This window comes from Pleurotus ostreatus (assembly GCF_014466165.1).
Source record: "Pleurotus ostreatus strain PC9 chromosome Unknown scaffold_6, whole genome shotgun sequence".
Classification (NCBI taxonomy): Eukaryota; Fungi; Basidiomycota; class Agaricomycetes; order Agaricales; family Pleurotaceae; genus Pleurotus; species Pleurotus ostreatus.
The window spans coordinates 2,018,765-2,036,938 of record NW_023503161.1 but is presented as its reverse complement, the minus strand read 5'-3'; the positions used below and the strand labels follow the sequence as shown (position 1 = coordinate 2,036,938).

The window sequence follows — 18,174 nt, the reverse complement described above, 5'->3', positions numbered from 1 at the left end:
CACCCGCGTGAGTAAAGTGTGATAAGGATGAGTCCGAGAGTGAAACGAACAACTGAGAAACTTCGGACGCTTCGGACGGCTTCGGATGCCTTCGGACGCGCTCGGACGCGAACAGACAACTTGGCTTCGGATAGTACGACGAGGACGGCAGGAGAATGACAAGGACGGCAGGAGAAAGCGACTTCGGATCGGACTCGGGCTCGGACTCGGACAGCGGCGGACTCTGACAACGGATGAGAAGAAAGGTTCGGACGGCTTAGAATCTGACTCGATGTGGGGGGGAAACAAATCTGATTCCTCTAACTACGAGTACAGGAGGCTTTTGTAGCTAAGAAAAATGTCAGATGAAGGAAAAGTCCGAGACGAAAAGGCACCAGGAACGAATAATGGTGCTAGTATAGTCCAAGTATTAGAGTCCGAGAACAAAAGATATACGAAAGATTGATCCGAGCTGTCTGATCCGTTATCACGTGTGGCCGGTACGGGTTCGTGACGTCCGAGTCATGTGCGAGCGTGTCCGAAGAGTCGGAGAGGGGGCGATAGGGGATAGGGGAGGTCGGACTGCACGGAACGAAAGGGTTCAACCCTTACATCCCCCGGGGACTTTATGTGTTGACCCTCCGGGGCAACGTACACGGCGAGCAAGAATTGCGAAGTGGGCAGGTGGGTGGGTGAACGAAAGTGTGGCGTGAGACCAAAGGAAGCGCGGTCACATGACAGATTGTTGATATTTCGACGAAGTCCAACATCTACTCTTGCTCTCTCCCTCCATCACCACTACCGTCGTCCGCCATGTCGAATCCTCTGCAACACGTCCCCGCTCACACGACCGAGGAACTCCGGTCAATGAAGAAGAAGGAGGCGGTCGTCGCCTATGAAACCGAAGTCCAGTACTTCGCCGGGATGGGAGATGTGATGCCGGAACTGGACGATGAACACCGTGAGGACGTGGAGCTGGCCGTGGCTGATATGGAGCATCAGCAGGTGCGTACTAGGCGAGTGTCTGCGTGTTTCGGACTAACAGGCACCAGGACTGGCTGTCGGCCGCTGAGGAGATCTTGGTCGCGCGGGGGCTGCAAGGGAGTGTAGAGGATGAAGTTCGGGCAAGGATGGCTACAGCCACAGGGCAGCTGCTCGAAGCGCAGGGCCGGCTCGCGGAATGGCAGGCCGAGGACGAACGACAGGCGCAGGAGGAGCGCGACGCTGCGGAGGCAAAACGTCAGAGGGAGGAAGACGAACGGCGACAGGAGGCAGCGGCATTGGAGGAACGACGAGCAGAGGAAGCTCGAAGAACTGCGGAGGTGCGTGACACACGACGGCGGGACGCGCTCGCGGCTGAGGCGCGACGCCAGGCCGCCCGGAAATCCAAGTTCGTCGGCGGCTCGGGAACCGTCGGATCTGGGAGCGGAAGCACTGCGGCGGAGCAGGGCGAGACGCAAAATCTCGGTGAGGTGATTGAGATCACATCGGAGGCCGACGACGAAGATACTCCTGTGCCGCGCACCCGACGACGAGCTGCCGCCATCCGGGCTGGAAAGCGCAAAGCCATCGAGAGCGATGACGCGGAGACAACTCCGCGTACAAAGCGCATCCGGAAACGAGCCGGAAACTTGGATGACGCGCACGAGAGAACCCCGCCCCCGCCTGCACCTTACGACGTCGAGGCGTACGGGGAATACAACCCGGCGGGTAAGCCCATCGGCCCATGTGCCTCATCGTTACTGACTGCCGGAACAGATCGGAGCACCAACCCGCGGAACGAGGAGTGGGGCTGCGGATATGGCGCCTCAAAGGAGTCGTGCCCGCACCCGAGAGTGGAGTTCTCTGGGTACCGGCGGTGCCTCCGCTGCCAGCAGGGCCATTTTTCATGCGTCGGCACCGGCTGCCACGCTTGCGAGTCGTGCACCGGCTCCAAGGTAAAGTGTTCGCACGCGAAGACCCGGACCAAGCAGGCGAAGACAGCGGAGGAGACAGCGTCGGGCAGCAAAACGCCCGGTAAGGGAAAGCAGCGGGCAGGAGCGATCCCGAGAACACGGAGTCGGGTAAGAGAGGCCAGGGAGACAAGCCGCAATACGCGGGCAGCGGCGGGCAGTGCCCTCGTGCCAATTCTGGCAGAGGCGTGCGCAGACCATGAGCTGCGAACCATCGTCCAGGTGATGTCATCCATGGACGCTCGGATCGCGGCTCTCAAGCAGGCCACGGAGGAGGCGGAGAGCACCCGGGCCGCGGCAACAAGGAGTCTGGCGGCACTGATGCTGCGAAGGGAACTGGAGGAGGCGCAACGGGCGGACGCGGCGGACACGGAGGAACGGGAAGAGGACAGGAGAAGGGACGAAGACGCGGAGTATGACGGAGAGTGAGACCGAGAAGGGGCACTTGGCCCGTAGAGCTATTTCTTGTCCGACTTTAGGTAAAACAAAATGGTAAAAGTTTTCTTGTGAATCAACAACAAAATGAGTAAGTGAGCATAAGTGAAACAAAAACACGCAGCGTGAAACCGGCAAGTCCGAGAGCTTCGGAACCGGAAATGGATGACCGGAGTCGTCGGATGACGCGTACGACAACTGATTTAAGAGAGCATAAGCATCGGATAAAAGAGAAATGAACGGAACAAGTGAGAGACGAGAGACGGAGCAGGCCCGAAGACCGGAATACAACACAGGGTGAACCCTGGTCTGGGTGGAAAAAATTTTAGAGTACTAGACGGTTAGGCTGCCGCGAAGGCGTCAAAACTCGGTCGTTCGTCGTATTTTGTAGTCCGGCGAAGGTTGCAGCGGACTGAGGTTCCGGTAGATCTTCGGAGTCATCGGATTCCTCGGGTTCGGCAGATTGGGGAACGGGAAAGAGATGGCGGTGTCGGGCGTAGTACGGAATGACGCGGAATGCTGCATAACGTAGATTGGAAACGGAGCCATCGAGTTCGGACAGGACGTAGGATCCGCCATGAGTGCGTCGGACGACCACCATAGGTCCCATGTAGCGAGGCAGATGTTTAAGTGAGTGATCTCCTTCTATCTTCTTGTCGCGAACGAGAACAAGCTGTCCGGGAAGAAAGTTGAAGTCCTTGATCGTCCGGGCGAACCGACGTTCGAATTCCTCAAGGGAGGCGATCCGACTCCGAATAACTTTCTCCCGCATACGTTCGATATCGTCCGGACGCTTCTGGAGTTGTCGGGCGCGCATTGAGATGAGTTGTTCAGTGGTGAGAGTGGTATCGGGAGGAGGGGCGAGATAGGTAGCTTCGTGGAGGTCGAACGGAAAGAGGGGCTCGATGCCATGTACCATGTAGTAAGGAGACATTCCGGAGGTTTTGGAGATGGTGACGCGCTCGGCCCAGAAGACGGATGGTGCGACTTCAACCCATTTCTTCTCATTGCCATCCGCAGTCTTCAGGAGCGATCCCCGAACGTCCCGGTGTCTTCGCTCGACGAGTCCGTTGGCTTGGGAATTGTACGGAGAGATTCGGATGTGTCGGATGCCGTATTTTTCTGCGAGATATTCGACTGCCTTCACAAACGGGGTACCGTTATCCGTCACAAGTTCTTCGATGGCGCCCCAGCGGCATAGAATCTCCTGGAAAATAAACATGCCCAGTGTCTCCGCGGTCTCCCGGCGAAGCGCGCGCCACTCCGGATAAGAGGTAAGAGCACACCGAGCGTGGACTATCTTGTTGAACTTGTTGGCGGCAGGCATCACCATGCAGTCAATGTGGACGCGGCGGAAAAGGGAAAGTGGGATCGTCGGAGACGGCGGAATGTGTAGTTTGAAATTGGAGCGGATCTGGCACTGATGACAAGTCTTGACAAACCAGCGGACGTCCTGGTCAAGGAAGGGCCACCAGAATCGTTCAAGAAGGCGCGTGCGGATGACGAAGATACCCTTGTGTCCGAGAGAGTCGTGAGCAGCCCGGATTAGGTAGAGACGGCGACCCGGATGGATGTAGACTTTATGCTTCCCGTGGTTATCCTTGCGCCAGAGCTTGCCATCGCGGTAGAAGAAGTTGAGCGCTTGTCGAACAAAGTTCCGCATGGCGGGTTCAGTGAGTCCGACGGGAGCCTTGCTAGTCCGGAGGAAGGTCTCTATCTCCAACATTCGGGCGTCCTTACCCGCGGCCTTCGGAGTCCGGGGAATGTCGTCGGAATCGTCGGAGTCGTTGAATCCAGCAGAGCCTTCATCATAAATGAAAGTGCGGACGAGGGACCCGAGATGACCCCGGAAACGGTTCTGCGCAACCCGAGAGATAGAGGCGTCGCCGTCCGAGTGAACCTGTAAAGTAAAACCACACGCTTCGTCTATCCAGCCCTCGACATCTTCTACAAGGACCGGGTCTTCTTCGGCTCTTCTTCGTCGTGAGAGGCCATCGGCCGGAGTGTGATCCCGAGCGGGAACGTGCTTGAGTTTGAAGGAAAAGGTAAGAATGGCCGCGATCCAGCGGTTCATCGCAGCGTTCGGAACGATGTCCGGATTGTTGATCATACCCTTGATATATTTCGCGTCGACTTCAACGGTGAGATTGCGAGCTCCGATGAGCCAAAGCTTCGTGGCCTGGAGTGCCCGGAAGAGTCCGTAGAGCTCGATTTTGGATTGGGAGTAGCGGGATTCTCGGTCGTTCCACGTGATTGAGCCGAAACGGGACGGATAGCGTTTGTTGTCCGCGCCTACCTGGGAGAGGATGAATCCGACGGCTACGGTGGAGGAGTCGACGGCCAGTATGACTTCGCGATCGGATGAGTGGTCGATAGCTCGGAGAGCGGGGGAGGTGATGGCAAGATTCTTCAAGGTCTCCATGGCAGCTAGTTCGTCCGAACCCATGACAAAGTCAACGTCCTTTTTGGTCAACTGCACAAGTGGTTTAGCATGTTTCGCAAAGTCTCGGATGAAGATACGCATGACTCCGATGGTACCCAGGAAACCCCGGACGTCGGTGACGTTCTCGGGCACGGGCCAATCGCGAATCTTTTGGACCCTGTCATCGTCGGGTTCTCTACCTTCGTAAGTGCACATGTGTCCGACAATAGATGCGCGCTGAACACAAACACGTAGCTTGACTCCGGAGAACGTTCCACCAAACTTCTTCATCCGGTGAGCGATCCGATGCATGTTTGCGATATGTTCATAAACGAAGCGCCGGATGTTCGGATTATCGGGTAGGGTTTCGTAGGATCCGTCGGGTTGCTCGTATCGGGTAAGCGGACCCTTGACAGGGCAATCGTCGATGTACGGATCGGTGACGTGGGGGATTTCGTCTCGCATAATGAAGGTGAGGTCGCCGTGCTGAATCTGGACGGAGTTGGTGAAGCCCATAGGAATGACAGTGAGACGCTTGGCTCCGAGAGGCGTCTGAAATGTTGTGAGATCCCGCGAGCTTTCCGCGAGCTTCCGTTGGTCGAATCCGACGAACAAGTCGTAGATGCCGTAGCACGACCGGCCTCCGAAGGTTTCCGCATAAGTTTCGACCCGAGGCGGAATAGAGGCGTCCTTGATAGTGGCGGCGTTGAGAGGCTGAAGATCGTGGACCAAACGGAGAGACTTTCCATCCTTCTTGAGAACGCAGAACCAGCGGGACCGGTACGAAGAACTGGACTCCTCGTAGACTCCGGACTTGATCTTGTCTCGGATGACGCGGACGACCTCGTCGTAGATGCCCGGAGGAATGGGAATGTTTCGGAGTGCCCAGGGAACGTGCTCGATCGTCGGCATCACTACAGGGTCAAACCATTCGTCAGAGAACTTGCCTCGTTCATCCTCGGACCATGCGAAAGCGTCCTCATCAGTCCGGATGAACCAGTGCGCGAGTTTGATTTCCTCGGGAGAAAGCCAGTTGTCCGGATCGACGGCCTGTTTGTCAGCGCGTTCCTGAGTGTACCGGAGTCCCGGAGTGAAGTCGGGTGGATGAGTAGGAAGCGGGAGGAGGTCGGCTAAGATGTCGGGAGGTTCGCGTCGGACAATCCGATACTGTTCGGGCAGGGTAGTGGAGACGGGTACTGTGCGATTGGCGACCTTCCGATAGGGCTTCTTTCCGTATGTTGGCATCCGTGCAGTCGCTGCGAAGACTTCTGCTGTCGGGGTCGGTGCGGGATCTTCGGATGAGGCGGGCGGAGCGTCGGTGTCGCTATAGATAAACCAGGATGTAAAGGTAGAGTAGGAAGTAGTGGTGAAAAGGGGAATATCCAAATATGAAGCACTCCGAGTAACGCCATCTTCGATGATATCAACAAGACCTGAATAGATCCGTCGCTCATCCGGCAAATCGTCATACGCGCAAGAAGAATGAGTATTAGGTACGGCCGGAGGGACACAAGTATACACCGGAGCCATCGGGTCGAGCCCGGAATCACGCGGAGCATCATATGTACTTTCTCGGTCCATGGAAGGGGGGACAGACAGAAGGGGAAGTGAAGTATCGGACACGGAAGGGGATGTATGATATAAAAGTGTTTTCGGGTAAGTAACGCAACGGATCGGAACCGAAGAAGGAGCGGAATCGGTTAAGGATATCATAAGAGAGGAATAGAATGGGGGTATAAAAGACTCGTCTCGCCACAGGGGTTCCTCGACGGTATCTAAAAATGCTCCTTAGGCTCTCGGGAGCGGTGGACTCTTTTGAAAGTAGGGATGAGGAAACGACGGCTCGAGTTCGGATCGTGTATGGTCAAGTCCTGACGACCGTCGGGGTAGTCGCGGGTGACAGCGGACGTGAGACAAAAGAAGGGGCGTCCGAGGAGTACCTCATAGGGCGCATCGTTCACGATCTGAGCTTGGACGTAGAGGTCGACGGGTCCGAGAGACATTTTCACGTTGTGCGCGAGTCCGATGGTCTGGTTCGAGGATAGGTTCGCGGACTCCATGGTGATGAACTTGTCGATGTCGATGAGCAGCCCGAGATTGTCGAAGACGTCGCGGCGCATGGCGATGATCTGCGATCCGGTGTCCAGGATGCATTCGACCTCGTACCGATCGTTGAAGATAGGCCGGATGATCCGGAGTGACTGGGTCGGAGCTGCGACAATGCATTCCTTGTTCGGATCGCGGGTGGCGGACATCAGAACCTCCACGACGTCTTCGGGGTCGTCGTAGCACGCTGCCATGTTGACGGACGCGTAGTTAGTCTCCGTAGAGACCCGCTTCGACGAAATGAGATCCCGAAGTCCTTTTCGGGCATCAAACGAGAGTGCGAAAAGTTCCCGTTGAGTGATAGTGAGCGTGGTGTTAAGGGCGCGTTCCAGGACATCCGAGGCCACCTTCGGATTCTCGATGTTCGACTGGACCCGATAGTTCGGACGGTACGTCGTGCGACCGGTCTCAATGGCTTCAGCTAGCTGAGAACGGGCCGAAGTGGAAGGGAAGGGGACCGGAATCGAAGGCGGAAGGGGTGGCTCGGACGGAGCCTTTGCCGGAGTGCTCGGAGTCGTTTCGACTGGTTCGGAGAAACGGACGTCCTTCTTCTTCTGAGATGAAGCGTACTTTTTCGCTACGTCGGGCATCCGCTGCATGAGAACCTGCAAGAAGATCTCCTCTTTCTCTTCTTCTTCCAGATCAAACGGGCTCGGAAGCTCTTCGATGAACGCCCGAGACTCGGACTCGTCGGCCTCCGTATAGTGGTAGGTGCTAACCTCGACCATATTCGCGGACGCTACTCCGGAACTTGTGGCTGCTGGGGTGACGATCGGGTGAGGAGGGGCATCGCGATCCTGAGGTCTATTGTTGGCTCTCATCCAGTTGTCGATCTGCTCTTTGAACGAGTCTCCGGGGAAGGAACGATTGATAGTCTCTCTGGTCGGGAGCACCATCCATCGGCCTTCTTCGTTCCGACCGATCCACCCGCTCCGTTCGTATCGGGCCGCATCCGGACACGAGCCCATCGTGTGGTAGACGGAATGACAGAAGTGACACTTCCGGGGGGGTCTCGGATCAGCCCCTTGTGGTGCAGGAGGCGGAGGAGGACGTGATTGCTGATTCTGGGAAGATGGGGGTGGCTGAGGCGGATACTGGTAGCTTTGTTGGGGAGGGACGGGTTGATAAGCGTATGCTTGAGCGGTCGGAGGCGGGGGATACGGATAGAATGAGTTCGGATTATACGGATATTGCGGAGGAGGAGGAGGATACTGCGGATGCGTTTGCTGAATGGTCATGAACTGCTGCATCATAGCTTGCAGGGCACGGATGTCAGCGGATTCGGTTTTGACCGTAACCGGAGCCGTCGGACTCACTGTCGGAGATGTCGAAGACGTTGTGAGAGTCGCCGGAGTCGACGTTCCGAGAATAAAGTTTGCTTCCGTATAGATCTCCGTGATCGTGTAAGGATCGTCCGGATGATGCTGCATGTGGACCATCGCCAATCTGTCCTTGATTTTCTGACGGGTGATCGGATCGAATCCTGCAAGATAGTCTCGTCCGACGTCCTGGGTGGAGACGCTATTTTTGGACAGAAGCCAATTGGCCGGAACGAGGAACTTTCGGTGATAGACTCCGAGATCATCCTTTGTGAGCATCGGTGTCTGGGACTGGAGAGCAGCAATGGTGGAGAGATCGGACGGACGCCAGCGTCGTTCGTTATCCGATCCGGGGTAGAGCTTCCCAATACACGTTTTGAAAGCATCCCAGTCGTCTCCGTCGGCTGCATCGCCACTGCTGCGCCAGATCTCCCAGTCGGAGTCGTCGAGATATCCGATCGTAGCTCGGATGAGATCCCGGCCTTCGACCTGAGCACGGGCAGCGAGGTACTCTACTTCCGAGAAGAAGCGATGGAGTCCTTCGGGCTTTCCGTTGAATTTCGGAGCGGTATGGTGACCGCGGACGGGCATAGTTGTGGCCATTGTAGGAGGAGGAATAGGGGAAGGTGAAGAAGTGGGCGGAAGATTTTCGGACGACTCGGTGAGCGATGAGGGTGTTCCGGACGTAGTGTCGTTTGACTCCGGAGTGGGTCGGTGATAAGCCGCGGCGGGATTATAGAACAGACTGTGCCGGAGGGATGGAGGATTAGGGCGTGATAGGATGTTCGGATGCTCGGATTCTGGGCGTCCGGTAAGTGCGAACTGCCAAATGACGGTGTTGGGATCGGGAACCCAAGAGCGGACTATTTTGAACGGAAAATATTCGGATGTCTTCCGGAAGAGGTAGTTGATAGCCCGTTGCGTCGGACCTTCCGGAAAGATATCGTGCAGAGGATCGGGAGGGGATTCGAATTCAATGACGGAATAGGATGATTAGGTGACGGTGGAACGGGTGGGGTGTCTTGAACTTTAAACCCTCGCGGTGGGCTCCAGAATGTAGTAGTGAATGTACGCGTAGACTAGTAGTGTAGTCTAGTAAAATGCGAGGGTCCGCCTCCGGCAGGACAAGTCCGTGCGACACCCGCGTGAGTAAAGTGTGATAAGGATGAGTCCGAGAGTGAAACGAACAACTGAGAAACTTCGGACGCTTCGGACGGCTTCGGATGCCTTCGGACGCGCTCGGACGCGAACAGACAACTTGGCTTCGGATAGTACGACGAGGACGGCAGGAGAATGACAAGGACGGCAGGAGAAAGCGACTTCGGATCGGACTCGGGCTCGGACTCGGACAGCGGCGGACTCTGACAACGGATGAGAAGAAAGGTTCGGACGGCTTAGAATCTGACTCGATGTGGGGGGGAAACAAATCTGATTCCTCTAACTACGAGTACAGGAGGCTTTTGTAGCTAAGAAAAATGTCAGATGAAGGAAAAGTCCGAGACGAAAAGGCACCAGGAACGAATAATGGTGCTAGTATAGTCCAAGTATTAGAGTCCGAGAACAAAAGATATACGAAAGATTGATCCGAGCTGTCTGATCCGTTATCACGTGTGGCCGGTACGGGTTCGTGACGTCCGAGTCATGTGCGAGCGTGTCCGAAGAGTCGGAGAGGGGGCGATAGGGGATAGGGGAGGTCGGACTGCACGGAACGAAAGGGTTCAACCCTTACATTACCCGCACAGGAGAACCAAACAGTTGGCTGCCATACGACTTGGGGCAGGAAGAGAATATCAGAGACATCAAGGTCAATTATCAAGCACAGGGTCCTGGAGGGAGCATGGAGTATCTATCGAAGTATTCCCCCGCAATACCTGCACTTCGACAAGTCAAGGAAACTGTGAACAATCAGTTCGCTGTGTTAAAGGGCCGAGGAAAACGACATGGTGTACCGGATAAGGAGGCTGATGTCACAAAGCTCACTGCTTCCTACGTGGAGTCTACCCTCTATAGTGAAACTCCAGGGCGTAGAATAAAAGGTGCAGGTGATCATGCCGGTGATTATGTGTCAAAAGGTGGTACAAATTTATTGGAGTCACATACCATACCAGACTGGTTTGCAAAGCGTACATACACACGAGCTACAACAGAAGATTGGGATACTTCAGTAGACTAGGGCAAATGACGAGGAGGGGTAGTGTAGTTATAGAATGATGCTGCCGTCAAAGGAACCGAAAAGTTTCCATGCACCATAGAAGTCGATTGCGCAGTTGGTGTCGTTGTACTGAGCGGATACTGATAGAACCCATGCATGGAGCCAGCCCATTGCTGTGGAATTGACATGCCGGTGCCGTTTGGGAAGGTGAATGAACCGGATGAGGCTCCGAATGTACGCAAAGTGTGTAAAGGTGTCAGCTGAAACAATGTTGGGCATGAAGGTGCATGCAAGTCGGGCGAAGACAGTGGAGGAGGTATGTTCTTGCTCTCTGCAATGATATGCTTGCTGCGTGAAGGTCGGGGCTGCCTTGGGGCCTTTCCCCGTAGTGCACGAGCAGCTTCCTGCTCAGCTTTCTTCTGTGCTACTCGCTCTGCCCGTTTTCTCTCCGTCTCCTGCTTCTTGGCCTCGCCACGTCCCTTCTTTGCTTCTTCATGGTTAAGGCGCCATTCGAGATCGAAAGCATTGAGTTTGCATAGTAGTTCGTCTCCGTGCTGCGAAACTTGTCAGAAAGCAATACCTGCACGCCCCATGGTTGCTTTGCGTACGTCTTCATCCAAGTGCTTCGGCACCATTCAGTTAAAAGGCTTCTTGCATCCTGCAGGTGAGTGTCCCGACAATTCGGAATGCGTTCAACAGCACCAGAGGCTATGATTGGCATTGATCGGATTGGTCGTTTACCACAGGCATTTATTTCCTCACTTGGTTCATCAACTCCGAGGTCACCTGTACTCTGTGCATTGTTTGTCAAATGGTGTCCTGTTCAATAATGTGTAATGCGAGCTTACCTGCGACTCTATCATTTGTGGGCTATGTGCAAGTTCGGAGGAGATGGGCAGCGTCTCTAACAAGGCATGAGAACGACCTTCCACATGGAGACAATTGTCACAGCACACGTCTGTGGGAGCTGGGAAGTAATGTCCGTAAGTGACAAGCGCTGGTTCTGGCACTGAGGAGATGACTTGTCATTCCTCCGACACCCATCATCTAGGTATTCAGCCGCCACATCTCGACGACATCCTTTTGTTTCAATCCATCGACGTAAACCAACGTCAACATCTTTACGGTACTTCAAGCTTTCGTCCTCCTCATCTTTCTTCCGCGCTGACTTCACTTCCTGGAAGACAGTTGGTTGCACTAGCAAGATCGCGCGCGCGTTGGTCTGACGATTTCGGCCTGCACGGCCAGCTCTCTGCATCCAAATGGCCAAGGACTCAGGGACCATGAACTGGATTACCTGTACAATATTGGGAATATCACATCCCTGGAAACTTCATCAGTATTGTGACGCGCTGGCTGTATTCAGAGAACTTACCATTCCTGCCGCCTCAGTGCTCAGCAGAATCCTGATATTGTCGTTCCGAAACCTCCTGAGAAGCTTCTTCTTGGCTCGAGGACTCCTCTGTGAGTGGTACACCTGGATATATGGATGAGACACACGGCTCGACCTCTTTCTTAGGTGCTTCAATGCCTCAATTGCAACATTGATTTTGTCGAAGAACACAAGTGTCTGCGGAACATCGAGCACCGTCGTGTTCTCCGCCAGCAGGAGTGAACCTAAGGACTCCAGGTCCTTCTTGCCGCCTTTCATCGTCCATGTGAACCAGGCAATATTTGGGCGGTCAGTTCCTAAATGAACATGGTACGTGTACTCCTTCTCTAAGTGGACGTTGTGGCGGACTTCTGATAGGATAGGCGAAGGCAGCGTTGCAGATGTGACCAAGAACGGGACTTGGACTGGGACAAAGAATCGCAGTGTACCCAGTTTAGCGTACTCCGGCCAAAAGTCCTTGCCCCACTGTAAAATGCAATGTGCTTCGTCAATGACAATGCTGCAAATCTTTGCTGCAAAATCCGGAGAACTCAGAAGCTCCCTGAATTTCGCATGCTGGAGGCACATCTCCGGGGATGTCACTGTAAGGGCAACCTCAAGACGGCCGACAGCGCAGGCCTAGCAGAGGGAGAATCCAAAGAGATGAATAAGACTAACTACAATACATGAGAGAGCTGCTCACCTAGCAGAGGGAGAATCCAAAGAGAACAGGATGGGGATTCTCCATGCTAGGAAGCGAAGTATATACTGTAGTAGCGTGGGAGGAATGAAGGGTAACTGTACAGTACACCAGCCACAGGTACAAACGAATATCACAAGGTACGAGGGGGCATGTGATAATGAAGTGGAAGGGGAATGTACAGGAGCCGTGCCAGCGACCTGGGGGAGTGGGGACAAGGAATAACGAAGTGGGAAAGGAAGATGGAGGTAGCCCGGACGAGCCCCGAAGTGTATCTATGAGTCCGAGCGAGTCCGAGCGAGTCCGAGGCGTCCGAAGCGCAGGAAGACTTCGGAGTCACCGGACGAGGCTCGGATGCGAAGGGGGTGAACGGAAGGGAAGCGGAAAGGAAAGGGGACGAAAGGAAAGGAAAGGGAATGAAATAAAGAGGAAAGGGACGAGGAGGAAGGGGACAGGACAGGGGGAAAAGGGGAAAATAGGAGTGTCCCCTTACAGTCACGATGACTTGAACTCGGCCCTTCTTCATCTCCTTAACATGGTATTAACAGTGAGTTCATCGCTTCGAAAACGTGCCATGCTTACAACATGCATTTTATCATTATATGTTTCCCCATTAACTGGCAACTGCTAGTGCTTTGAGCCCCATCCCGCGGAATCGCTCGGCCTACATATGTGAGTGGTTGCAGTCGCCGAACTTGTCTGCCACTGACCTGATCCTCTTCCAGCGCGTTAAGGGGTGATATGACCAGGACCACTCGTTGGGGTTGAACGAACAACGGCATGATGAACGGCTTCGTTTTACCAGCACCGGTTCCCGCAATGACAGTGCAATCAAGTCCAAGCAAGATGGCTTCCGCGACGTTAATCTGCCAGGGATAGGGCGTCTTGCCCGGATTTTTTTGTGTAAACTCTTCATGTATCTTGGCTCGCGTCAACGCCGAATCATATTTCCTTCTTCTCGTCGCAAGTAAAACAGCTTCGCATAATAGTCGCGCTGATTGTCGCGTGTGTTCTTCGTGCTCTTCTTCTCGAGTTCGCATTAGGAGGCGGCGTTGTGGACGCGCTGTGGATATACAAGGCAATCGTGCCCCATTCTGTGGCTCAGGATGGTGACTAATCTACAAAATTTATCATATGTTTCTACAGCGTGACATCAACCCCCCCCTCCTCTACGAGTTGCACCAGACCTTGTAGAGCAAGAGTCAGTCGCGAATTTGAAACGCCGACGGTCTCGCGCGGACCACAAGGACTGGAGCCGAGACTAGGAATTATGACCGACGGAACGCATTTGCTCGAAAGTTTTGACTCCGACTTTCAAGTCCGCCTGGCTCTTCCCCGAAGATTAGTAAAATCCCGCATTACAACCCTAGACAACAAACGTCGACCTTTGTCACGTGCATATCACTCATGTCTGGTGGTTCCACTCTCGCTCCTCAAAGCAATTCTTGTCTCAGGACATGTCACAAAAGGTGGGGTTTGGAGCCCATAGTAAGGATCCCTTTCTCTACTGTGGCGTCCTGTTCATTTGTGTCTAGGCAATGTATACAAAGACGAAGGAGGTCGATTTGTCGTCAAATGGGCCCTTCCTGACAGTGTCCGCCAGCTTCGCAAAGAGAACACTGTTTATCTTCGGCTTCAAGGCACCCCTGGGATCTTGAAACACTATTCCTACGGTGAACACTCTGGTACAGCGTATCTCACTCTAGAGTATGCCGGAGGCTCCCTGTTGAGCATGCTGGATATGGCTGTCCGGGGGATAGGGTGCTTTGATTGCTTGGACCTGGCGTTCACCATCGCCAGTACTGTGGCAAGTTCGATCGTCTTGTCTGATTGCAGATTACACTAATTTATTGTCACAGCTTCCCATCCTTGTATCCATCCATATGCAAGGGGTTATTCATGGGGATATCCATCCTGGCAACATCCTTGTGTTGAGCTCTGGCATCAAGTTAATCGACTTTGGCTCTTCACGATTTTCCAGGGATTCCCCCAATGCCTCCTTCAACTATGCGGATACCTATGGGTATTCCCCCTACTACTCAGGTGTAGAGCGCATTGCGCATGGCCTTCGTATGTCCAATGCAACTCTCTTTCTGGTTTAACTCCTGGCTTATCAGATGATAGCAACCTTTCAGGACGATGTTGTCAGTTTCGCTTACACTTTGGTCCATGTGGCTGATGGGGGCTGTATGCCATGGGACAACGACTTCGCAGAGGTCATGGGCTCAGACCCCAGCCCGCAACTGATGGCAGTACAACTTATTGTCTTGAAGAACAGTTTCTCCGCCCAGCAACTATGCAAAGGGCTTCCTAATGTATTTGAATCTTTTCTCACCGCAGCTTTGACCTTTCAGAAGGTTCGTTGGAGGTCCTTCAACTACAATTACTGGAGGGAACAATTCAACATCACGCCTTATTCCGAAGTACATCCTCCTTCCAAAAGATACCGATTTTTGAAGGGCTTGACAGAATGAAATGTAGATGATAATATGATACCATGATGTGTAGTTTCTCTTGATCAATGTATGTACAGTGCGAATGTCAATCTTTGGAAATATCAAGTTGTCAAGAAAAGTACAGTATCCTTGCATACACCATGATGCTCAAGGAGAGGATCAATTCAGCGGACATTTTCGGAAAGGGAAACCTACCAATACAGACACTAAGGGTCTGTTCAGGAGCGAATTTCGGGTGATAAAAGTTATCAGGACCTTCCGTATATAGCCATCATGATATTTGTGATGATCGTGACCAAATGTGACGGTTTGTGTGATGACTGCCCCTATTACCGTGACTACAACGCTGCCATCGATCTCCCTTGTCCTCAACAATGTCTGCTACACCGGACGACGCTTCACAGGCGCATCGAAGAAACATTCTTATGGCTGCTTCCAGTATTATCTACTCTGTCACTGCAGCCGCTGCTCTGTATGCGAGCTCATGGTACTGGAAGCAGCCATATCACAATTCAGCATTGTCAGGTGCAGCCTGGGTCAAGGAGCTGATCAACGGCCATCCTGATCGCATCAGAACAGAGCTTGGGATGTGTGTCCATGTCTTCCTAGTGCTGGTTGCTGAGCTACGTCTGCTGGGCATATCAGACTCCAAGCATGGTGTTTCCGTTGAGGAACAGGTCGCTATTTTTCTCTATGCATGTGTCACAGGCCTCAGTGTTCGCCACATCGGGGAGCGCTTTCAACGTTCGAATGATACCATTTCCAAGTGAGTTTTCTTACCGTGGCTAATTCTGCATTTCATTTGATGTGTTATCAGGTACTTCTGTTGCATCCTTTTTGCGGTCTCCTCTCCACCATTTTACACATCCCATGTCTGCCTTCCTACGTCAGATGATCCCATACCTTCGGCTATTCTCAACAATCCTCGCTGGTTTCCTTTCTTCGAAGGCGCCATAGGCGCAATGGATGGAACACATATTGTTTCCTGTCCATCAGCTGCTGAGCGCCACGCTTGCCGCAACCGCAAAGGATTCATGTCCCAAAACTGCTTAGCGTGCTGTGGATTCAACTTCAAATTTCAGTACATCCTTAGCGGTTGGGAGGGCTCTGCTGGTGATGCATCACTCTACCATGAAGCACGTGCAGAGGATTTGCCAATTCCGAATGGTAAATACTACCTTGCAGATGGTGGATTTGGTGGCTGTGATACATTGATGGTTCCATACCGTGGTGTCCGGTATCATCTTGCGGAATGGGGGCGTGCTGGCGTAAGGTGAGCTGCTAAGTTGTGTGTACTATATACCAAATTAACTTCACTGACAAATCTAGGCCGGCCAACCGGGAAGAACTCTACAACCTTCGTCACGCCTCAGCACGAAATGTCGTTGAGCGCATTTTTGGTGCATTGAAACAGCGATGGGATATTCTCAACCACGCACCGCAATACAATATGAGTATACAGGCCCGGGTCCCACCGGCTGCTGCAGCAATTCATAACTTTATCCTTGAACACGACCCAGTCGAGCTTGAAGATATGATTGCTGAAGGTATTCAGGATCCCAACCCTGGAAGCATGCCCACCGAAGACTTTGGTAGCCTTGCTGGAGGGCCACCGAGCAATGCCGAAAAGGAACGGGCAAAGATAAAGCGGGACATCATTGCTCAGGCAATGTGGGATAACTATGTTCAAGTACTACGAGAGCGTGGCGAAGCAGCGGAGCTGGAGTGATGCTATTGACTAGCTAATCTAAACCATATAACATATCTGTAATCCATAATTTCGAAAGCTCCTCTGATTCTAAACTCATGTAAGCAAGTGCTGCATCTTTATCCTTTTGAAAAAGCTTGACCATTCTCAACTTCTCCTGTACCGACAACCAATCCTGTGTCCGCTGCAAATGCTGCATAGCAGTCTGCTTGCGAGCAGGTGATGAGTCCAACGCCGGTAATGCAGGCACAGATACAGAGACAGAAGGTGTGGGCACCAGAGCACTTGAACCCACCAACGCTGATTGGAAAATGCTGCCAAAACGGTCAACAGATTCACTTAAATTGAGGAGCGCGGCTGGACCAGTCACATTGCGAGGTTTCTTCTCTGATTGCGTGGGTGGGAGCGACGATGTTGCAGAGCGCTTTCGCATGGGTGTGGTGACAGTATCCGTGGTGCGGTGCGCCTACAATGGAGGAAGATAAGAATGAGAAGAAGCATGGTGTAAAACAGGGCTTACCCCAGTAGATATGGACTCCACTGTTAATTTTGTCGGTTTCGAAGCTTCGCTATCTTGAAGTGGTTCCGTAATCGAAGGCTAGAGAAGCAAATAAGTACATTCAAATGTAGTAGCATAAGATGAGACACACCGTAGAACGTCCCGAGTGATTCTCTGCATCTGCCGCACTGTCCTTGCAAATGTCCCACTCTGGACTGGGCTCACGCACTTGCTCACACTCTCCAGGGCCGCTTTCAGTGGAGAGAAGTGTCGCCGCAGGGTTGGCAGTGCCTTTCGAAGTGCGGTAGGCATGCTGTCCTTTGGCCGTAGATGGCACAAGCGCATCAAATGCTTCGAGATAGACCCAGCCCTCGTTGCGGAAAGGGGCCGCCTTGGGATAGCGTGTCACGTAGGCTTCCCAGATGCCCGTTTTCTCGTGAGTGATATTCGCGCCGTTTCTGTTGTCCCAGGACCACCCGGAGTTGCCTTGTATAGAGCTAACAAGGTCGTACACAGCCTTGAGCTTGGATTCCCATGAGTGTGAGAAAAAACATTCACAGAATACTACTCACATTGCGGTATTTGGTCTTGCAGGTTTCTGCCGTCTTCGGTGCACCCTGGCTCCGGATTTTGTTCACCTCAACAGCAACCTGCGTAAACACAGTTTTCGTAAAGTTTCCACCTTCGCCCGCCTCCGCTACATGGACTTTGAGGCATTCCAGCATGCTGACAACATCTTTATGGGACCAGGACGTGCGGCCAGATTGCGGTGGAGGCTGAGGAACAACATTTGGGGGGGTAGCAGGTGTATTAGAGGGAGCAGACACGTCTGACATGGGGGATTGGTCGTTGCAGATGCAGTTGTACGCACGACACGTAGCACCGGCGCTCAATGTCACCTCAGAATTCCTGCTTACTATATACGGAAGGTCCTGATAACTTTTATCACCCGAAATTCGCTCCCGAACAGACCCTAAGCCCTCGAAGAATCAGGATCGCAAAGACATATCCACAATAAACCCCTTGAACATTCAGCCGCACTGCGATTGCATAAGTAGAGGGGCATCGGATGTT

General features: G+C 53.2%; 3 protein-coding genes across 3 annotated transcripts; 1 reads left to right on the top strand and 2 right to left on the bottom strand.

The window, feature by feature from the left end:
- Nucleotides 1-10,382: 10,382 nt before the first annotated feature.
- PC9H_008899 (uncharacterized protein) lies at nt 10,383-11,228 on the bottom strand (the record flags this gene model as incomplete). The annotated part of the gene is made up of 2 exons (XM_036778406.1): nt 10,383-10,919; nt 11,214-11,228. The coding sequence occupies 2 exons, from the start codon at nt 11,226-11,228 to the stop codon at nt 10,383-10,385; spliced, it is 552 nt and encodes a 183-aa protein (XP_036629834.1).
- Nucleotides 11,229-13,894: 2,666 nt separating this feature from the next.
- Nucleotides 13,895-14,911, top strand: PC9H_008898 (uncharacterized protein; the record flags this gene model as incomplete). The annotated part of the gene is made up of 4 exons (XM_036778405.1): nt 13,895-13,925; nt 13,973-14,241; nt 14,297-14,507; nt 14,562-14,911. The coding sequence occupies 4 exons, from the start codon at nt 13,895-13,897 to the stop codon at nt 14,909-14,911; spliced, it is 861 nt and encodes a 286-aa protein (XP_036629833.1).
- Nucleotides 14,912-16,635: 1,724 nt separating this feature from the next.
- Nucleotides 16,636-17,936, bottom strand: PC9H_008897 (uncharacterized protein; the record flags this gene model as incomplete). The annotated part of the gene is made up of 4 exons (XM_036778404.1): nt 16,636-17,067; nt 17,122-17,199; nt 17,252-17,623; nt 17,673-17,936. The coding sequence occupies 4 exons, from the start codon at nt 17,934-17,936 to the stop codon at nt 16,636-16,638; spliced, it is 1,146 nt and encodes a 381-aa protein (XP_036629832.1).
- Between the last annotated feature and the right edge of the window lie 238 nt (nt 17,937-18,174).